The 23,422-nt window shown below is 36.1% G+C and overlaps 2 protein-coding genes across 2 annotated transcripts in view; one reads left to right on the forward strand and one right to left on the reverse strand.

Moving 5' to 3' along the window:
- Positions 1 to 2,983: 2,983 nt before the first annotated feature.
- GOLT1B (golgi transport 1B) lies at positions 2,984 to 15,269 on the reverse strand. The gene is made up of 6 exons (XM_032854655.1): positions 15,065 to 15,269; positions 14,759 to 14,944; positions 8,962 to 9,053; positions 6,856 to 7,034; positions 5,851 to 5,932; positions 2,984 to 3,716 (listed from the first exon to the last, which is right to left on the reverse strand). Exons 1-6 carry the CDS (start codon positions 15,267 to 15,269, stop codon positions 3,678 to 3,680), a joined length of 783 nt encoding a protein of 260 aa, XP_032710546.1. The 3' UTR covers positions 2,984 to 3,677.
- RECQL (RecQ like helicase) overlaps positions 15,060 to 23,422 on the forward strand; it is a 54,621-nt gene continuing 46,258 nt past the window's right edge. The window contains exons 1-2 of the mRNA XM_032855311.1: positions 15,060 to 15,143; positions 21,572 to 21,619. Of these exons, the coding sequence (XP_032711202.1) occupies positions 21,604 to 21,619 (16 nt within the window). The 5' untranslated portion in view covers positions 15,060 to 15,143; positions 21,572 to 21,603. The remainder of the gene's footprint in view (positions 15,144 to 21,571; positions 21,620 to 23,422) is intronic.

Raw genomic sequence — 23,422 nt, forward strand, 5'->3', positions numbered from 1 at the left:
CCCCATAGGCCAGCCAGCTGTCTCACAAGTAGAAGTCACTTCTTCAAAGGGCCACCTGTCATTCAGGGCCACAGAGAAGGCCTGCCCTCTAAAATAAAACTTCCCACTCATTGGTCAGCATCTACAGTCTTCCTCCTCGAGGCTTTGAATCTCGAAAATCTCTCTTCTTGTAATCAAATACTTTAAACAAGTGGAAAGTTCTATGAGAGGACAAGGATGGACCAGCTGTTTTGCTATAGTGAGTCAAGAGCGATATGACAGAGGTGACCTTTTGATTAGAGAGCTAGTAGAGGTAAGGTTGTGGAGAAGTGTGCCAGTCGTTGGATTTGGGGCATCCTACTTCTGTGTCCTAGTTCCTCCATTGGGTACAGGTAGCAGAGGTGTAGAGGTTGGAAACTTTCAGCACAGAGGACAAAGTTAGAAATCTATTAAAAAGATTTAAGACTTCTGGCTCACCAGACAATAGTTAAGACCTGCAGTTCAAGTACTGGATTCAACAAATACTTATAAGGGTACTTTAAGTGTTACACATGGCTAGTGATTTTTAGCCATACCAAAATTTATAATCAAGCCAGTGAAGTGGTTTTGTCTGTCACAAATACTTATGTTATTATTATTATTAATGTTGTTAGCCAATTCTTTTCATTTTGAGAAAATATATTTAAACATTTTCCCACTATTTCTAAGTTCACTGCCCACTTTTTTTTTTAACCTGAAATCCATTTCTATTTATGATTACATTTAAACAATTTAGAAATGGAAAATATGACCATTTTATTAAAAAAAAAAGGAAAACTGCATATAAGGCTAATTTAAAAAAAATGAGGTGAGTTACTGTGCAATGCTAAATTAATTTTTTGAATTTCATTATAAAGATACATTTGACCATGGTTAAGGACTGAATATGTATCTTCCCCAAATTCATATATTGAAGCCCTAATCAGCAATGTGAGGGTATTTGGAGGAGGGGTTTTGGGGAGCAATTAGGATTATGAAGATGAATCCCCTTGCCCCCATGACAGGATTGATGTCCTTTTAAGACAAAGACACTAAAGCTTTCTTTGCCATATGAAGATGTAGCAAGAAGGCAGTTGTCTGAAAGCTACAAAGAGGGTCCTCACCAATAAACGAGTCTACCCTCGCCTTTTTTTTGGACTTCCCAGCATCCACAACTGGGAGAAACAAGTGTCTGTTTAAGCCGCCCAGTCTACAGAATTTTGTTAGAGTAGCCCGAGCTAAGACAACCACCAATTTATAGAAAAGTACCCTTTTATTGAGAGGTAAGACAAGTGTATTTACAATATTCAATTGTTAGATCATATAATCTGACTGTGAGACTTTTTAAAGCAGCAATATTCCAGAAATTACAATTTATAATGGGAAAAGAAAAACATTGCAAGTATGTTTCTGTTACAGAAAATACATTTGAACAATGCCAGGTACACTTAAGGCTAAGTAGTATTAGACCTTTTCCTCCATCTTCATAGCAATAATCAAAGTATATTTTTGTCACAAAGACAGAAGGCTAACTTTGGAAAGAAAGAAACAATATAATGTACAGTGCTTTCTGTCAGAAGACTAGTATGTTTAAAAACAGCCTCATCAGTGGTTCTGAGAAGAAATATACAATGAATGCTGCCAAGCAGCCCCAAACTCACATTTGAAATTAACTGTGGACTCTTTGAAAACTGAAAACTGCTCTAGCCTCTCAATCTTACTAAGGACTGGGAGATTATCAAATCCTTTACACAACTTCTAATAACGATTCTGAAATAAGATTTTGAAAAAGAGATCTGCTACAGTGCAAAGAACATTTTGATAGAAATTCATGTCTACAAAGGAGTTAAATAATACAGATGTTCCTTACATTAACAGATACAGTTCTTGTTCTAAAAAGATAGAATTATCTAGCCACTGAAAATAATATGGATCAGTCAAAAATATGTATAAGAGTCCTACAGGGCAACTTGTATAAGTCGATCCCCAAAATATGTATATATTTGACACTCTCCAAATGAGGATATTACTTTTTTGAAGAACATTAGACACAACACTAGATCTCTTATTATTCCATGAACTATTGAGGTAGGAGTCTCATTTCATCAATATCATCTAATTTCACAGATTATGTCATAAGTCAAATGCCAGTACCAAAAGGCAGTAATCCACAAGACTGACCATTGAACTATATACCAAATCTTTCCTTCTTTAGAAAAGCAAGGATGGGTGTTCTCTGTGCATCAAGATTTAACTAAAAATAACATAAGCTGTGATATAATTTGTAGACATGTTTGTAAATAAAAATCACAAATTTCAGTTATGATTTTGTGTGTTAAAAAGCTATGCAACTGTTAAAAAAAAGTAAATAGTGCAATCATTAGTGGTAAAACAAGTAGTACTATAACTGTTGAAACGTGTTCTTACATCTACCAGAAAAGCAGCCACCTCAGAAAACTAATGAAGAAATGGCCACTGTTTCTTTCTGCCAGACAAGCATCAATGGTAGAAAAAAACAACACATTTTTTTAGTGTCATGTTTTTAAGAAACTATAGTCTGTTTAATTATAGTAAACTAACTTTAGCATGTGAATTCAGATATTTTCTCCATGAACTCAAGACAAAGAGTGATCTTATGAAGGATTCATCATGCATATTGATTTTGATGTTAGGAAAAAGCTAAAAATAAAGGAAAACTCAGCTTTACATGAAAAGCTCTTAACAAATGTAAATTTAACCTTTTAACATGTTACATATTAAACATTATCAATAGTTATTTAACTTATGAAAAAGAAAATGATAAAATCACTACAAAAGTTAAAAAAACAACAACAACAACAACAACAAAACACAAAAAAGAAAAACTACACCATGACAGAAAAATCCATTTGGCTTGCATCATTTGGTATCTTAAATAAAAGACTATTCAATGAAAAAAGGTATGTAACAGACTACTCAATGGTTTTTGTTAGATGCTTACATGTAATGAAGGATACAGATAATTAGGTCAGACTCTCAAGAAGTATGAGTAGTTCTGGAGTGTTTAGTTATAAAGAATGACCTTTGCATATTCTGTCAGTGAATATCTAGTCCAGATTTTCATCTGGCTTTAAAATATTAAGAATCAGAAGTACCACAAATGTTTTATTTTAACCATATGTTTACAAAAAAAAGTGATTAATACATCAAAACTGGATTTTCCTTAGTTTTAATACATTAAATGACATAATCCAATCTTACTCATGCATCACTTTCAGACACACAGTGCAACTGGAAATACTTTTGCCACTCCAGTGGATATTTCTAAAAAGCAAATGCCTATGGGTTCTTCTGCGCCTTCAAAAGAAGAAGAAAAGAAACAGGCCCCAGAGTTCTCCAAGGATGGCTGTGTTTCGCATATTGTGGATAAACAATAAAAATCGCCTTCAAGAGTTTCAATAAGTATTGTAACATAGATTCATCTCCTTTAGTTTGCTTGCTGACTTCTTAGCTCACTTGATTAGAAGCCTGTTCTCATGGCCTCTTTGTTAACTGCTATTGGTACTCTGTAGACTACACGTTTTAAACTTCTGTAAAGAACATTACAAGCTATTTCATGTAATTTAATTTTGTGCTGAATATTCTTCAAAGGATTTTATAAATAATACAATATTTTAAATGAGTCTTCAATTCACTTGTTGTTATACCATATTGTTGCTTTCTCCAACTTTATCTACAAACTGCAAGGAGAAGAAAAACAGGTAATTAAAAGAAAGCCCACAGCATTATAAAAACACTGTATCAACATTTTAAATGTTGATTAAAATACCCAGCTATATAAGATTCGTGGAAATTTAAGGTGTGACTGACAATGGTTAATCCAGTACTACTCACCACAATCTCCTGACACGCAAATGTGTATAAAAAAATTTTCTTTGCTAAGATTGTTTTTGCATGACATGTTATGCATATGACTTTAAGGGTACAACACGAGAAATGCAACACAATGAATAAAAAAATTGGATAAAATGAAGTTAACATTGCTAGCTTAACAAAAAATAAAAAAAAATAAATAAAAAGCTGAAATGTCAGCCATTCATGCATTAATGAACCCAATAAGATATTTCAACTGACCATTACTGAGGATCTCTTCTGGGCCTATGTAGTCTTTGAACAAACAGATTTAACTCCATTAAGTTCAGTAATTAACAACATCTATTGACTAAAAATACTTTAAATTTGTGTTCTGGACTTCAGACTGAAAGTGGCAATGACATTAAAAATAGATGTAATGAGGCAAGCATAAATTTATAGTTACTGAATATAAATTTTAACACACGTTAATGTAAGTGGTTATTTACTTTGGCTACTCCACCCCAAATGTAAAGCAACTGGGCCTTCTTCAGCATTCCAGATGGTGATGCAAATATTAAAACAAAATAATTAGTGGAGACATATTAAAAGTTATGTAACCCAAGTGGTCAAAATACTATCAAAATTTAGCAATCATTTTGCCCTTCATTTCACGATTCACACTTTTACTGAACCATTTATTATCATGAAGTAATAATAATAGGAAACATAATTTATAGTACTGGCTATCCATTTACACAGATAGCGAAGAATCCTTAAATTAAGGATGTGAATAATGTTTACAACTGTATAACTAGAAGTTTTGGTAAATTCAAAAGCCATTGTAGAAATTCATAAGTAAAATTCATAAGTAAAAACAACACTGACTACAGTATGAGTTTGGAGATTAATGTAAATGAGATCTGGACATAACCCCCTAACAGCCTAAATTCCAACATTTTATATCATTATAAATAGGTGATTGGCACGTCAAAACTAAAAGCTGCTTTGAAAGTACCATGGATTCATTAGGATTTTAAAGCAAATTTAGGAGGAGAGAAAGCACAACATTCTCTCCCCAAAGGTAACTTCAAATATCTAGGTTGTCTAGGCTATAAGATTCTGACTGTAAAATTGACTTGAGGTTGGAAATGAGACTTTGTCTTACAGCAAAACCCATTCTTCAGTGGGTAAGACATCCTTTAGCTCTCTGAGAAACCAGTTAATGCTACAGATTATGTCTCTACAAACATCTACAAACGTCTATAAACAACTTTAGGAAGTTGATGGCCCATCTTGAAGGAACAGATTTGTGAGATCATTCAAACTGTGGAGAGAGCTGGAAACAGAATTTTATCATCTGACTTCCAGTATAATTGTGATTGATTTAATTGTCTTAGTGCACGCTATTTGGTGATACAGTCTAAGAAAGAAAATCTTATTTGAAATAATGACATCCTGGGGTGCCTGGGTGGTTCAGTGGGTTAAGCCTCTGCCATCAGCTCAGGTCATGATTTCAGGGTCCTAGGATCGAGCCCTGCATCTGGCTCTCTGCTGAGCAGGGAGCCTGTTTCCCTCTCTCTCTCTCTGCCTGCCTCTCTGCCTACTTGTGATCTCTGTCTGTCAAATAAATAAAATCTTAAAAAAAAAGAAAAAAGAAAAAAGAAATAATGATGTCCTTTTTACATAATGACTTCTAAGATTAGAAATCATATAAAAGTTAATTGTAAAGTACCTTGAACTCTCAAAGAGAAAGGTGACATAGCATATCAGTCTGAGTTACATTTTAAAAAATCAAGAATATTAAAAATGGATATAGTGAAACAAAATTTCAGGTTTTTTACAGTTAGCAATGATTATTTTCTCTGGTATTCATGGTAACCATGATCTACGGTGATGTAACAATTTATATCATAATAAAAAACTTATCAATCAGGTATTGATTATTGTATTCCTTGAGGAGCATCAAAGAGTATTATTTTGATGGTTTAAAAATTTTATTTCTAATACATGATAACTTACTGATCTAATTCCAGGTAAATTCAAGAGGGATCCAAGGACTGGCACTCTTCTAATAAAGCCAATGACCACAGGAAAAAAGCCCCTAGGAAGAAGGAAAAAATGGTTCTCAGAACTTACAGATTCTTATTACCAAAATCAACTGCTAACCAAATAAAAAGAAAAGATCTAGTTAAACTTTTGAACGTTCTGGAGATTTCAAATTTCAAATGTTACCTTTAGTGGTAATGTTTCTTACCTCTCCCCTGATTTCATCTCTTTATTATACTTCTAGAGTATTGTGCTTATACATCTATAACACATTACTACTATACCCTGCTGGTCTCTTTATAGTCTATTTCCCATTATCAGAAATGAGACATTCTCTAAAGCAGATATGATACTTACTTTGGTTTTATGTCTCCCATGAATGACACAGTATTTGGCAGATAGAAGACAAAGGATATACGTATCTTGAATAAATAATTAAACCAACCTTATTTAAAAGGTATTTTCTCACATAGAATACTTATTTATTCACTTAGTAACTAGCATTTGTAAAACACTGATCAAAATCTACCATACTGTGTCTGGTACAAAATTTTCTAATGTGTGTTTGTACTAAAAGAATTGTCATCCAGTGGCAGTAACTATGCAGTATCAGGTTCTATGAATTAAAATACTGTATGTATGTATGTATCAGTGTTTCGTTGCTAAAAATAACAAAGTGCCTTAAATGCAAAGTGCTTTCAATAGAAAGATAATGCTTTAAATTCTCAATAAAAACCAATTTTATCATGTTGAAAATACAAGACAGTGACCCTACTGGCAATCATCTACATTTAATAAACATTTTTATAGTTGACTGAATTATCTAATAAGAGATTCAATAAAAGATTCAATGTAAAAAAAATCCATTTGAGGAAATTATGGTCTTTGTACTCATGCTGATGCAAATGTCTAGGTTTTTGTAATAATTATTTGGCATACTAGTTTATTGAAAGAGAAAGAGTAAAATAATTGCCTTACCTGAACAAGAGAAAGAATCCATAGATTTCAAAGATCATGCCTATCAAAGGCCAACCAATAAGGACTACAAATACTCCACCCAGGAAAAATCCTGTAGCTTTCATTTTATGTTTTTGGAAGAAGAATCTGAATGTTCTTTCTAAACCAATGACAAAAGCCAAGCCAGCTACAAATAAAACCTAGAAGAGAAAGAAGATGCAAGATAGAAAAAGTAGTCAAACACACTGCATAAATTTGAAAAGCAAGTTCAAAGCTAAATATAATTAAAAGCAGCACATCTGGCTCTCAGTGGGGGCAACTGGCTGGAGGAAACTATGATGCACGCCAAGAGGCAGAATCAAGGAGTGGGCTAAGCACAGGAAAGCTGAAGTTGGATTCCACTCTTCACAGTCCTCTTCTATCTTGATTAAATGGAGAAAAAGAGTATCAAAGAAAGATCAGATGTTACCAAAAGGCAGGTGCATATGCAGTGTTTTCCCAGGTAAGCGAGATGGAGAGGGTTTTAGTTAAGCTGAGGAGTGGCAGAGCGAAAGAGGAAGGCAGCCCATAAACATGTCACCCGGAAATACACTTCACCATGGCTACAGGAGTTCCTATGGATGGGAGAAATACTGACATGGCCAAGCTGATAGAGGAAACCATGCAAAGCCAGGAAGAAGATTTTAGTCTTACTTATCTCAGAATCTATGGTGGCAGCAGAAATAAAAATAAAGCTGTTATGTTCTCAAATATACACATATTTTGTATGTTTTCAGATAGCGAGCAAAAATGGTCATCTATTAAAAGCTTGCTTTTTCCCCAGGTTTTAATCCTAATACTTGCCTTTGTAACTATCTTTAATGTTTGAGCCTAAACAGTTAAGCTTCATATTCTAAACAGTTAAGCTTCATATTCTCAGAGAGCAATGGCATTTATATTATTAACTAAAACATCAATTTGGAATAGTTTTGTTAACCTTATATTTCCTAATTTCCAATTAAAAGCTCTATGATAATGTATACTTCGAAGATATTTAACACTATTCAGTAACTTTGTTGTCTTCTTAAAAGGGTTATGATTTATTTCTAGAACTCCTGCACAACCTTCACAATGGACAACAAAGTACATATTCCAAATAAACAATAAACATACTTTTCTCAGCAAATCGACTCTTAATATACAGATATATAAGAGGTTTAAATGGTTTTTAAAAATCTATTTATTTTATGTTACTGAACCAAATGTTTCAAGTCGGATGTTCTAAGTTAGACATATTAATAAATTTACCAAGACATGGGGGCTCCCAAGTCATCTACTTTGAACTCTTATCTAAAGGCAGCCTTGATTTAATCTATTGTATATTACATATCAAACACTCAACAGGGTAGTCATTCAAAAACCTCTTTAAAAATGAAATCTTGCCATTTGCAACAACGTGGATGGAACTAGAGGGTATTATGCTTAGCGAAATAAGTCAATCGGAGAAAGATAACTATCATATGATCTCCCTGATATGAGAAAGTGGAGATGCAATGTGGGGGGTTTGGGGGGTAGGAAGGGAGGGAGACAAACCATGAGAGACTCTTAATCTCACAAAACAAAATGAGGGTTGCCAGGGGAGGGAGGTAGGGAGAGGGTGGTGGGGTTATGGACATTGGGGAGGGTTCCTGTACCCCTGGGGCTAATAATACATTATATGTTTATAAAAAAATAAATGAGAAAAAAAAATCTCTTTTAAGTGTTTACCTTTTATTTAAACAGGTTTTGTTTGTTTGTTTGTTTTGTTTTTACAGATTTTATTTCTGTGACAGAGAGAGAGAGAACACAAGCAGGGGGAGGAACAGGCAGAGTGAGAGGGAGAAGCACGCTTCCCACTGAGCAGGGAGCCCCTGATGTGGGCTCCATTCCAGGAACCTGAGATAATGACCTGAGCCAAAGGCAGGTGCTTAATCAACTTAGCCACCCAGGCCGAAACAGGTTTTTATTACTAATGTAAACAGAGAAGACAATAGGAATCTTTATGAGTAACAGTAAATTACTTCCCCCAAAATTTAATAGCAGGCAATAATTCATTTGTAATTCAAGTTTCCTTATGACTTCAGTTAAAATATATGTTGAAAAACTCACATTTCCAATAGCCAGTAGAGCTTTGTCAAAAAAGAGAATCATTCCAAAGAACAGGAAAAACACTCCAAATCCTGTTAATCCCATTCCAATTTCTGCAATATAAGTTATATAGTTAAGGGCAGAGAAAAATATAAGTTACGTTAAGATCCTGTAAACTAAGAAAATTTTTCAGTTTTTCTTTTGGCTGATATAAGAAAGTAGGTCTCAGCATTGCAGGTTAACTTTATGACATCCATTAAGATCTATAATAGATTAAACTAATAGCAGCAAATAACCTCAAAATTTAAGATATAAATGGAAATCTCTAATCCTTACATGACAGATAGCACTTCTCATAAACATATGCATGACAGAGAAAGATCATCAGGATTCTAAACCTCTGATTATATACTTTCTCCCTCCCAAGGACCCCTCTGGCATCAAACATAACAATATGGGTTTTCTTTTACTATTTATCTCCTTTCATATTCTAGGACTATTATTTATATGCACAATATCTACAGTTACCTCCTTCCCCTCTTAAATGAATACCTTCTTTAACCTAGTAGAAATGCTATCATAAGTCAGCACAATATACTTCATGACACACTGCTTCTCACAAGGGCAGTATTTTGAGAAGCACATCGTTGTCTCCTCAAAAGTTAATTTTCAGGAGGTTAGGCATCAATTTTAACTTCTTGATGATATGTTTTTATCATCTATAAATTATCTAACCCATGAATCCGTTCACACAATTAGTGTCTAAGTACTAATATCAGCTCTCCAAACGTTTCAAAGAACAGTTTTACTTAATATTAATGTGCTGGGGTTTTAATCTTTTCATTCAAAAACAAAGAATCAACTCCTAGATGCCAGCATCTCTTCTAGGTATGGAGCATATAGCGGTGATCGAAGTATAAGCATTGAAGTTTATGTTCATCCTTATATAAAACCAATGATTTTATTACCTTTACATTCTCTTGGTCTTATCTTTTTATTCTGAGGATTCTTAACTTTCTAAGATTATAGTTGTCCTTTTCTGTTAATGCTAAAAGCCTAAGCCACTAAGTCACCTCTTTGATCATTTTAGTTTTGCTTTCAGGAAATACTTACCAAATCTTATTTTACCCAGATACATACTATCTACATGAAGTAATGAAACAGAGCAGAAACCACCATATTTTTAGAAACCCAATTTTAAATACACTATTTACGATTTCTGATCTGTTACTTAACTTTTTGGCCTTGGCTCCAGAAAGCCAAAATCTAGGTCACAGCTACTCAAAAAAATTTTTAAGCCATGTAAAATGTCCTTGTAAAATAACAGAGTTGAACACTTCTGTCATTTATTTTTCTACATCCCCGAACTCCTCAATTTACAGTTAACTACTGCCTTCCATTCTAACAACATTTTCTCCCAAAGTTAGCCTAAAAGAATTCAGGTACTGGTATATAAATATATATTTATAAATAAATATAAATATTATAAATGTATTCAACAGACAAAATCCTATGAAAATGTGAGGCTAATGCTTTCATGCTTAAATCCCTTAAGAGAATTGACCAAAATGACTGTTGAGCTGTTGAGGTGTCATAATTTCCTGGAAGAAAATATGGACAAAAGAACAAGTAAAATTCCATTGTATAACTATTTAGTATTAGGATTTAGTCACTGGCAGTTGAGTGATTTAAATAGGACTAATTTCTAACTTTTCATAAATTATCCTAATGATTACATAAAAATTTTGAGGTTTTTTTTTTTTTTTTAAGAGTTTATTTTAGAGAGAGAGGGAGGGAGATAGCTTGGATGGGAGGAGGGGCAGAGGGAGAGGCAAAGAATCTCACACAGGCTCTGTGCTGAGTGGGGAGCCTGACGAAGGGCTCAATCTCATGACCCTGAGATCATGACGTGAGCTGAAATCAAGAGTTGGATGCTTAAGGGACTGGACCACGTAGGCACCCCCAAATTTTTGAGATATTTGTTATCAGACAGGAAATTATATGGAAGTACACCTGCTATGTACTGAGGATTTGCCATGAATTATCCATGATGGGGCACTTTACATACCTTATATTACTTAATCCTTCCCATACTACTGCAAGGTGGGTGAAATTACATCCTTTTAGAAATGGAGAAAATTGAGATTTGGAGAAACAACTTTTTTTGCCCAGAGTCACACTTCTGGTTGAGGATTTGAACTCAGTCCCTATGCTGAACTATTACATCATATTCCTACAGGATTTTTTTTTTTTTTTTCAGGGCACTCAAGGGCACTGGAGCATACTGGACATCTGGGGGAAGCACCCTTAGGTGATTCAAGTTTAATAGGATTAGTTGTTACCTAACAACTAAGTAGGTATTAGTAGAAGTATTAAAAATTGACTGGAAAAAAAAATTGACTGGAGTGAAAAAAACAGTATCTGGATATGGTTTCACATTCACTGAAATGTTTATACAAATATGTTGCAATTCCTTTAACAAAGCTGTGAGGTGAAAAGTAGCACCAGCCCCATATTTCACAGACTCAGAGATTTGTAACTTATCCTTGCTCATAAAATCAGCAAATATATGTAGGTGTATGCATGGTGGGGGACTGCACAGCTGCTGGGCAGGAAGAGTGGTGGTTGTGGGGAGTCAGGCTAGAATTCAAGCTCAGTTTTTGGACTGCACAGCTTACAACTGTAACATGGGCACCAAAACATTTGTTTTATTTCATCCAGTGTAAGCCCAGGAGGAGACAGTTGCCTGTAACATATTTGCCAGAACTCGCACTGGCATGATGTTGCCAAGTATTTCCTGGCCTAAGGGGGCCAAAAGTCTCTAACTGGACTCACTGTGCCCTTTCTCATCTCCCGAATTCCCATTTTCCCTGTCTATGCATTCATAAGCAAAGCTCTACACAGAGTTGCCTGCTCACCACCAGAATCATACCCAGTAAAATAAATTTATTTTTCTCTGGTGCAATTATCAAACCTGCATTCCTTTTGTCTATTTATGAGAACATTTTTCTTAAAAGAACAATTTGCTAAAAGCAGTTTAATACAATTTATCTAAAATGAAAAAAAAAAACGTTTTTGTGGAAATTTTACAAGGAAAGATGCTTAATCCAATAGCAATGACTGTTAGCATTTTGATATCTTAGTTGAAAATTTTAATATTAGCTTTTTCTTTCCTACCATGTGTTTTAAAAAATAGAAAATTTCATAATAAACAACTGGACTGAATATCAACCAAGCTGAACAACTCAACTGAACATCATGGTAGAATTTCAAGCAACGTGACATAATGAAGTAAAGATCTAGAGGAAGCATGGGAACTAGCCTACTCTGTCCCCCTCAATAAATCTTGTGTTTTTATGGAGGGGGGTGGGAGAGTGTTATTACAGAAACCCTTAAAACAATTATGAATTGCTTTTTTTTTCTGTTCAGTGCTTGGTCATGCTCTTTCAGAATCAGAATCCCAGAATAATCTTGGTAAATCACTTGAATGATGGTCAATTTCTGCAGTTAAACAGACACACACACACACATGAACACCATTTGAAATCCAAAGAGCTTTTGGTTCACTAACCATTTTGTGTTCTAATCCACGGTCCTACCAAAACATTTGGCAAATGAGCAACAAAAAATATAATTTCATCTTCTTCATCAAGTTAATGAAGGAGGATGCTCACTATTCTGCCCACATTCCAATCCAATCCCTTTGTTCTGGATTTTGGAAGAATGTAAATCAGGCACTTGTCCCTATAAGAAGTCTTCAATAGAAGAAAATCTCTATGCAAAGGATACATAGTTCATATTTTTAATCTATGTAATAATCAGACTCAGACAGGAGAAGTAATAATACTTCACAGATAGATAAGCTGTGTAAAGATTAAGTACTTTCTCTAGTTAATAGAATTAGAAATAAGTTTTAGCAATTTATGTATACAATTTTAATTTTCTTGGACAACCTAATTTTAAATTTGGGTTTTAATCAAGAGAAATAGGATGCTATCACAAAGACAACAGACTCTGAATAATCCTACACAATCTATCAAAAAAATCAATGCATAATTTTATAGATAAATACCTAATGTTGTATCTATTTTTGCTGTGAAAGACCCACAGTATTCTAAGACAGATCTCAAATAAAGTTTATACCCAGTTTTCTTAGACGCTAGTAGGGTACAGTAGACACAGAGGTTTCTGAGCCAGCAGACCTGGGATCAAGTTTTCTTTCTGTCATTTTCCTTATGATCATACAATGAATTTCTTTTGAGCCTCTTTTAATTTATAAAAGAGCTATACTTCTCCCTGCCTTATAGGGCTCTTATAAAAAAGTAATGGTTTATATTGAAAGCACTTGGTAAAATGAAAAAAGATGCCTTCATACAATTGCTAGTTCCTATTATAACAGTAAGAGAAAGAAAGAAAGAGACTTTATGTGTTTTCTGATCAGAACAGGCCAACAGACCAAAACGGGTACCGTTCCTGGGCCAGTGCATTTGGCCACTCCAAAGTGCAGACCCATCCGACCACAGGAATGAGAAGAGCCTGACTGGGTTGGTAGTGTATATGAGACCTGAGAAGTTCTGTCAAGTTCAAGTCAGCCATGACTTCCATCCAAACCTTAAGACTCCACTTTAAAGTAGGGCATTTACAATGAAATTCTATCTATCTATCTATCTATCTATCTATCTATCTATGTTATAAAAGATTTTACTTATTTACTTGACAGACAGAGATCACAAGTAGGCAGAGAGGCAGGCAGAGAAACAGAAGGAAGCAGGCTCCCGGGGAGCAGAGAGCCCAATACGGGGCTTGATCCCAGGACCCTGGGATCATGACCTGAGCCAAAGGCAGAGGCTTTAACCCACTGAGCCACCCAGGCGCCCCTGAAATTCTATTTTTAACAGACTATTTAGTTCTTAAAATCTTGAAAATCAAACTAAGTTAAGCAGAATAAGAAATGATGATCATAGCAGATAAAGCAATGTGAGACAAAAAGACTATCACGATCATTGAAAGATAGGACCCACACGGTTGGGCAGATATGTAAATACGAAAATGATCAAGGTTGACAAAAGGGTAGAAATAAGAGTGTTATAACGAAAGAAACGGAAACAGAAACAACGCTAACCTTAGACATAAGCTAGGCCTTGAGAACTCTGTGTAGGCAGAAAGAGATGCTAAAATAATAAAACAAGCTACAAAGCACAATACACAATATTAAGGAAATAAATCGTTTCACTGAACACAAGGTGGCTTTTTCACTACTGTGGAAATATTGGGTGGTAGAAGAGTGAAGTCGTTTCAAGGAATCTTTGGAAGGCCGTTTCCAGAGGTGGCAAAAGGCGAAATACTCGAAATATTTAAATATATACATATATTTGTATGTATTTAAAAGACCCAAACCCATACTAGGTGACCCTTAAAATACCGCCTCCCGAACAACCGGCCAGTAGAGGACCCCCAGCCTGTCATGTACACAAATATTCCCAAGTGTGAACCACGGGCACCGCGCATCAAACTTTCTCTTGTGACCACCTGCAGGAACAAAGCCCCCATCTCACTGTGAGTGAGAACAGCGGGACCCTTGTGCCCTTAGGCTCAGCAAAGACTTCCCCCTCCCCAGATCCCACTGACCCTCCTCCCACGTCGGCCACTGCAAATCTAGCTCCCGTCCCCTCAAGGCAGTCCTCCTGGTCCCGCATCCCTTGCTCAGTCCCGCAGGCCGCCGCCCCCAACGCCGAGCTTCATTCATTGACCCGGAGAGAGGGGCGGGTGGAGACGAGCTCAAGGAACGGGTGTAAGAGGATCCGGGGCAAGTCCTTACTCTGGGTGTCGGTTAAGGAGATCATGGCTGCGGCAATGAGGGCAGCGACTACCGGACCTCCGGATGCCCAAGGCGTGAAGCAAAGTCGGGAGAAGAGAAGCCGGGAAACAGCCCAGGGGAGAGCCGCCACGTCTTCCGGAAACACGCAGCCTCCCCCACCCCAGCTCCAAGACCGCTTCCCATTGGCTAATCCCGCCCCCAATATGAACCAATCATCTGTAGTCTTGTTCGATGACGCACATAGTGGTTGCCCTTCTTCACCAATTAGAGAAGGGTGTCACTTGTTATTGGTTGAGGAAACCTAACCGGAAGGGCGGGTGCTCTCAGCTGGAGGAAAAGGAAAGGCTGGTGGCGGGAAGTTTTCATGCGAGAGCGGCTGAAATCGGTAAGTAGTGGTGCGGAGGGCCGGCACTTTGAAGTCGGAGAGCGAGGCGGCTGGGCTGGGTGGGGTGAAGGGGTCCTTTAAACCCTGGGGAAAAGTTCGGGGTAAATCTGCTCGGAGAGGGCTCATTTTGCCTTTCTCTCCCTGAGGGTGAGGCCGGTGTGTCGCGGGTCACTTCCGTTCTCTGATAGGTCGGTAGGAGAGAGACGGGCGAGGACTTGGCCGGTCTCCGATGGAACTTGGTCCTTGAGGGGCTCGTCGGACTGCCTCCCCCGCCGCCCCCATCTCTAGCCTTGTCCACGCAGGAAGCTAGGTTACCGGAGTCTGTATATGGGCAGCACCACCGGGGGACGCACGAGCGTAGGGGAGGTGTTGTTTTTTATTTAAAGGCTGGTGCTGGGGAGAGGGGGGCGAGGGGTCTGCTCTAGCCCGTGGTTCCTCAGCGGTGTTTGCTCCAGGCCCAATGACGGGCTCTGACTCCGTGAAGTATTTACTCTGGTGCTGTCGGGAGTTCGGAAGTAGCAAACGGAACACCAGTGGGTCCCTGAAGTAGTCATTAGTAAACGTCTGTTGTGCACCCACCACAGAACAGCTGGGGAACCGGGAGCGCTCAAGCCAAAACGGGAATGAGGATCAGGGGTATGTTGTTGCAAAGCAGCTTAGAGAGTAAGCAGTCTCCGCGGTGATTAGAATAAGAACATTTCCCGAGGTGACAGGGAATTGGTTAGTGGTTACTCATATCAACCTTGGGAAACGGTTTTTGCTTGTATTTTCCACCGGTATAAACAAGTAATTGTCTAGCTGAAGTTAGTCTTAGAAAATAAGCTCAACTGAGCTTTGTATGACCAAACTGGTTTTGTCTGCTCAGGGAATTTTCAAGACTGGTTTGCTTTTTATTTTAACAACTCCCCCTTTTTGGTTATTCTGATCAACCAGTATAGTGTAATTTTCAGGTTCCTCTGTTGATGTATTCAGGCTGAAGAGTCACATTTTTGCTGTTGCCATTAGTTGAGTCATTAGGCTCAGGCATCATGTCACCATCTTCATCATTTATGGGGTTATTGTTGATTTCATCCAGTTGTCTGATCTGATGGATACCGTTTGGCATGGGAATGGCTGCTGACCCGTCTTTAAAACCCTTGAGAGTATGCAGCACATTAGAGAGGTAAATATGATTTAAGGAGAAATTCCCAGAGGAGATTCCCCAGAGGTGATTACACTGAGTGACCAGATAGCATAGGCACATTGTCCTCCTCACATGCACTTTTTTGGGTCCTTTCTCTGAAGTTTATATCCAGTTGTCCAGCTTTAGTTTGCATGGCTTTGGGAAAAGGGCCATTTTATTTTTATAGTGATTCCAAGTCAGAAGAGTGGGAGGAAATTGGAAATGTTAGTTTGTAGAGTTCTAGCCAGATTTTGGAGGAAACTAGAATTTAGGATCCAGCCCAGTTTATAAGTAGAAAATAAAACCTGAAGGGCAGTTACCAGCAGTAGAATCTGATAGCCACAGAAGTGTATTATTGAAACACAGTTTTTCTCTATAATCATCCCATTTCTATCAAGATAACTACAGTTAGACTAATTTGTTTTTAAACTGAGTCTAGTTTCAATAAATTTGGCCTGATTATTTATATTAAGTGTAGCAGAAATGGTGATGATATAAGCTCTTTTAAATCTACTTTGCTGGAACTTTCCATAAAGAATCTTCAAAAGAAAAAAAAAATTAGATTGAATTTTTCAAGGCTTTTTGGGCTAAAGCAGCCAAGCTAAGAACTTGTCTAATATTGTCCTATTACAAGGAAATCAGATTGAGTTTATGTAAATATATGTGTTGTCATGAAAAATAAGAATATTTAATAAGAGTTTCTAAATTCTGGCGGTATCAGGTAGGGAGAAAAAGATAAATGTTTCAACTGTTGATGACAGAAGTAGGTTTTACTGAATCATCATTATGAGCTATCGATAGCCTAAAAGAGAAAAGAAAGACTGAAATCTGGAAAACAAAACACTGAAGAACCATCATTGTTTTAAATGAAGTCATAAAAAATTATAATCATCTTCATTAGTTCACTGAGTCTCCTGTAATTCTTGTTTTGCTTCATCTTGGATTAATAATTTTATGAATCAGTTTTCCACTAGACTTTTAGAAATTCTTACTCAGTTCAGTGTCATGATAGTAAAATTAACAGAAACCTCTACTTGTCAGAGTCTTTTCCATGAGTCTCTGGAGATAAAGCACTTTTGTGGGAACAGTTTTGCAAAAACTTAAGTCCATTTGAATCTTAGCTAGACCACACATAAAATTCCTTTTTCAATTCCTTTTCCATAAAACTTCTACAACTTTTTTTTAAAAAAGATTTTGTTTGGGGCGCCTGGGTGGCTCACTTGGTTAGGCAACTGCCTTCGGGTCAGGTCATGATCCTGGAGTCCCTGGATTAAGTCCCCCATCGGGCTCCTAGCCCCACAGAGAGTCTGCTTCTCCCTCTGACCTTCTCCCCTCTCATGCTTTCTCTCATTCTCTCACTCTCTCTCAAATAAGTAAATAAAATCTTAAAAAAAAAAGATTTTATTTATTTGAGAGAGAGAGAGAGAGAGAGCAAGAGCATGCAGAGCAGGAGGGAGGGGCAGAGGGAGGAGAAAAATACTCCCCACTGAGCAGGGAGCCTAAAGACATGTGACTAGATGCCAGGACTCTGGGATCAGGACCTGAGTCAAAGGCAGATACTTAACTGACTGAGCCACCTAGGCACCCTCTACAATTTTTTATATCCATCCAGTTTTTATTTCATTTTTTTCCCTTTCTCATTCTGGAATTACCATTTTACTTTCAGACAAAATTACTTTCCTTTTTCCCTTACCAAAACAACAGCAAAACCCATGTTTTTCATGTATTTCTTTGTCCAAAAAACACGTTATATTTTCTTCAACTGCTTTCCATATACTATTGTTTTCTTTCATCCTTATTATTTCTAGGAGCTTTAATTACATATATTATTTAGAATTCTTAACTCTTAAAATCTTTAGTTGCTAGTAAAAACCAAGAAGTAGGCAATTGTGGACTGGCAAATTTATAAATACACAGTTATAAAAACTTTTTAGAGACATACATTTTTTTAATAGTATAGTTTTTAATGTGGCAAAGGACATGGTTATTAATAGACCCAAGTATCTTTTTTCTCTCTGCAAATATTAAAAAATCAAAAGTTGGCGTGTTCTGATGAATCGTAGGCTACTAAAGCACGAGTGACTCTTTCAAGACTGTATGAGCAAGCCAGGGTAGGGTAAAAGTGTTGGCAGGTGCCAGTAGAATATAGTGATTTCTTATAAATGAAGGGGTAGTTGCCATAGCTTGAATTTATTCAGAATTTATTTTGCTAGAAGATGAAGAACTAGATTTAGGTTACCTTGTAGCAGATGATGCAAATGAAAGTAGAAATTAAACATAAATAAGAACCTTGCATACTAGCACAAGGGAGGTGCTTAATAAAAACCATTCATTCTAAGGTAGATTTGCGTCAGGGTGGTAGTGCTGATAGATAATCATGACAGGAACCAATTCAGAGAGCAAACTTAAATGGGTTTAAATGGCATTTCCAAAACACTGATTTACTGAGGTCAATTTTAGTTGGCACCCAGACATGATAAAAAGTATATTGGATCACATAGCAATAATTACTTCCTTTTTAACTTTTTTTTAATCCTTACTAGTTTTAGGGAAAAATTATTAGTTGTCTTTAGTAATTCTCTTATACCTGCTAATGATTCATTTTAACAAAAAGAGCATTACCGTAATCTCCAAACTCCAGCAGGCAAAAATATCATTGGTTTATATTTATTATAGTTATAGGTGTGGTTATGTTTTACTCCTAGCAAGTGATAGGTTGTTTTTTTTTTCCATTTTTGGTAGTAATGTATAGTTTATTTCAGTATAAGTTTAAAGTTAGTTCTTTAAATATTAGTAGTACTACAATACTGCATAGAAAAAAAAAAAGCCCGAAGTAGGTAAACTTATGTTTGGTATTTTACGATTTAGTATATTATCTCATTTGGAAGTGATTTAGATAGTCAAGGAATATTCATTATTTAACTTGGTACAAACTTTTCTTATTTACATTTATTTAAATTATTTTTTTTAACAATTATGCTTGGATTAGATATTAAGCAGATAACCATCATCCTAAATTATTTTTTATATTGACAGATTTTGAAGACATGCTTGCTTTTATTAAGCCAACAAACTTAAACTAAATTTTACTTTCCACAGGTTATGTCAAGTCCTGTGAACTTGAAAAACGTTTGGGTTAGTTTTTGTTTCTGAGGGTTTCAAGAATACTTTATGAGTGCTTATTTTCCTTTAAGACAGTTATATAGAGCTCCTTACACATTAGTTTTGGCGATACCATCTGGACTTAGAAAAATATCACACATCTATAATGTGTATACATAGACATACAGAAACATACAGATAGATGCAAATGGATCTTATAGCTTTTGTTTAGAGAAATTTAGTCATGAGCTGATAGCCATCATAATGCAAAACTCTCTAGTTCATAAAAGAACAGTTGGATCCCAATTGTATTTCTGGCAGAGGGACTAAGTTGAGGTTATTGCTTGTATAGCAGAGTGGATTTTTTTCCAGTGAAGTTTCTTTTGTTTAAATGATGTAAGGATTTTTTTTTTTAAATTTTTAATTTTTTAAAGTATTTTATTTATTTGCTGGCACAAACGGGGGAGCAGCAGAGGGAGAGGGAGAAGTGGGCTCCCTGCTGATCAGAGAGCCTAATGTGGGGCTAGAACCTGAGCTGAAGGCTGATGCTTAGCTGACTGGGCCACCCATGCACTCCTATAAGGATCTTTTAAAGCTATTTTTGCAGTCATTTTGTCTGCTTATCAATCAAAGAATGCATTCTGTTGTCACTGAGAGATTTGAAATCCTTTCTTGTCAAAGACACAGCACAAGATCCACTTCTCTAAGTTAAAGTTGCCTTATGGTGGCCACTACAATTCCACAAGTTCACCCATTTTCCAAAAAGGCACAAAATCCTGGTCCATAGACTAGGTGGAACCCATCTTTGTCTTTATAGATTCCCTAAGAGTTCTTAACTATGAGGGACCCTGTTTTCTAAAAGCTGTTCCAAAACACAGGGAACCAACTATGTGCTTCCCTTCCCTCCTCCCTTTGGAACAGAATAGGATGATTTACCAAGAAATTTCAACAAACAAAATGTAGGTATGCAAGTTAAAGTCAGCTCAAAATGGAAAGAACAGAGCTCAGATATAGGAGAGACCTCCAGACTCTAGGGTCACTGAGAAAGCAGTGAACTCAGTGGACTCTATGGGTTCCATCACCATAGCCTCAGAATTGAGGGGGACGATGGAAGGGGGTGTCTTGTTTGAATCCCATTTTTACACCATAAATTGTCAAATGTTTGGAAATAACAGAAGTAAAACCAATGAATCATTGAAGTAGTAATCAGTAAAAGTTTATTGTGCACTCACCAAAAAGACAGTTTGCAAACTAGGAGCATTCAAACCAAAACATGGAAACTCAGAGGTATATTGTTATAAAGCAACTTATATAGTAAGAAGTTCCTACCCTCAAGCCTCCTCTCCTCCCATTTGCTCATGTGTGCTCTTAAATTTTAGCCATTTAGAGGTATTTAGAGTTTCTTAATTGCATATCCTGTGTTTTCCCTATGTCTGACCTTTTCATGTTCTCTCCTGAAATCTAATCCCTCTATAAAATACCAGTTCCTCTTTTAAGATTAACCGAAATTGTAACTCTTTAAGCAAGTATTCAATAAAATGTTGAATGATTAATTGGAGTAATTATGTGGATGGATTTTGCCTAATGTGGGAGATTTGAATCTCTTATTTGTAAGATAGGTTTTATCATCCCAATTTTACAGGTAAGGAAAGAGGCTAAGAGGAACAGATTGTATAACTTTTCTAAGATCATATGGTAATTTAGTGCTAACACTGTTTAGCCTCTTTGCTTTTTTTTTGCTAATCACTTTCTATGTGGTATTTAAGTGTTACTGATGTTATCACTTGTTAATGTGATTTTTGGACACTTCTCTGAAATCTAGAGAATTCGTCATAAAAATCAGTGTGGGAATAATCATGTAAACCTTCTTTTAAAAGTCACTACAGTAGGGGTGCCTGGGTAGCCCAGTTGGTTGAGCATGTGACTTGATCTCAGCTCAAGTCTTGATCTGAGGGTCTGAGGGTCTGAAGTTCAAGCCCCCTTGAACTTGGGCTCCCACTGGATGTGGAGCCTGCATTAAAAAAAGAAAAGCATAAAAGTCACTACAATATATAATTTACTTTGTAGTATTTTTCATGCTTAGTAGTGAAAAATTATTGTTGGTTAGGCATTATCAATATAGTATGGTTTAAAATTTTTTCTATGATTTTTCTTTCATTTTTAGAAAGACATTTGGATCTCCAATTGAGTTTTAGAATGGCATCCATTTCAGGTTAGTGGACATGATTACATTTTATATAGTACATTTGGTTTTGTTTTTAAGTGCATATTCTTTGAAAAAAATTGTTTTTCTCTGTACTTTCCTCTCAGTTTTGCTGTGAACCTGTACTCTAACAGGAAAGTCTTAACAAAAATAAAGAAACATAAATCATAAAAACGTTTGTTTGTATGAATTTGACTACTCCACTGATTTGACTACCTCATGTAAGTTGCCTCACACAGTATTTGTCCTTTTGTGTCTGGCTTATTTCCCTCAGCATAATATCTTTTAGCTTCATCCATTTGTAACATTTTTCTTTTTAAGGCTGAATAATATTACAGTGTATGTATGTATCACCTTTTGTTTACAGTTTGTCTGTCAGTGGACATGTGGGTTGTTTCATCTTTGGCAATTGTGAATAATGCTGCTATGAGCATTGGAGTACAAATGTGTTTGATTCTGTTTTCCGTTCTTTTGGGTATATACCTAGAAGTAGAATTGCTGAATCCCATGGTATTTTTGTTTTTAATTTTTCAGGAACTGCCGTATTATTTTCTATACTCACTGTTCCATTTTACATTCCCACCTGCAATGCAAAAGGGGTCCAAGGCATGATGTTTTTTGACAGAATTAAAGGAGCCTAAGAAATCACAAAGTAGAAAATATAAATCACTCCAAATCCCTCTATTCAAATGAACATAGATGCATTATTTTCAACAAATATTTTAGTTTGCAAAGATTTTTTATTTTTTTAATGAAGTACAATTAATATGTTATATTAGTTTTAGAGTACAACATATTACCCAATTCTGTCCATTAATCAGGGCTTAGCATGGTAAGTGTAGTCACTATCTGTCACCATACAACATGGTTATAATATTAATGACTTCATTCCAAAACTGTACATTTCATCTGTGTGACTTACTTATTTTATAACTGGAAGTTTGTACCTCCTAATCCCCTTTACTTATTTTACCATTCTCTCTACCTGCCTCCCATCTAGCAACTACCAGTTTATTCTCTGTATTTAAGAGTTTTTTGTTCGTTTGTTTGACGATTTTATTTATTTATTTGAGAGAGAGAGAGAGAGAGAGAATGTGCATGTGTGGGCATATAAGCTGGGGGGAGGGGCAGAAGGAAATGAAGAAGCAGACTCCCTGTTGAGCAGGGAGCCAAATGTGGGGCTTGGTCCCAAGATCATGAGATCATGACCTGAGCTGAAAGCAGATGCTTTACCAACTGAGTCACCCAGGTGCCCGTTTGTCTTTCTCTCAGCTAATTTTATTTACCCTTGTACTTCTTAGGTCCATCCATCTTGTTTCAAAGAGCAAGATCTCATTCTTTTTCATGGCTGAGTAATATTCCATCACACACACACACACACACACACACACACACACACGACTCTTAATTTATCCATTTGTCAGTTGAGGACACTGGATTCGTTCCATATTTTAGCTATTTTAAATAACACTGCAATGAATGTATATTACATCTTTTTGAATTAGTATTCTCATTTTCTTTGGGTAAATACCCAGAAGTGTAATTGCTAGATTATATGATATTTCTATTTTTAATTTTTTGAGGAATCTCCATACTATTTTTCATAGTAACTATACCAGTTTACATTTCCACTGCGGAGTGTGAAGGCTCTTTTTTCTTCACATTCTTGTCAACACTTGTTACTTCTTTGTTTTTGATACTAGCCGTTTGAACTGGTGTGAGGTGATTTTGTTTTTTTGTGGTTTTGATTTGCATTTCCCTGATGATTAGTAATATTGAACATCTTTTCATGTGTCTTTTTGCCATCTCCAT

This window comes from Lontra canadensis, unplaced genomic scaffold (assembly GCF_010015895.1).
Source record: "Lontra canadensis isolate GAN:19392208 unplaced genomic scaffold, GSC_riverotter_1.0 scaffold9, whole genome shotgun sequence".
Classification (NCBI taxonomy): Eukaryota; Metazoa; Chordata; class Mammalia; order Carnivora; family Mustelidae; genus Lontra; species Lontra canadensis.

What these genes read in the sequence shown, in the direction of transcription:
- GOLT1B (XM_032854655.1), bottom strand. Translation starts at nt 15,269, where the DNA reads ATGAGCCCTCTCCGAGCAGATTTACCCCGAACTTTTCCCCAGGGTTTA. An exon ending in CTCTACTGGCTATTGGAAAT is followed by an intron (nt 7,035 to 8,961) that starts GTGAGTTTTTCA and finishes TTTCTCTTCTAG; the next exon opens with GTTTTATTTGTAGCTGGCTT. An exon ending in ATTTACCTGGAATTAGATCA is followed by an intron (nt 3,717 to 5,850) that starts GTAAGTTATCAT and finishes TTCTCCTTGCAG; the next exon opens with TTTGTAGATAAAGTTGGAGA.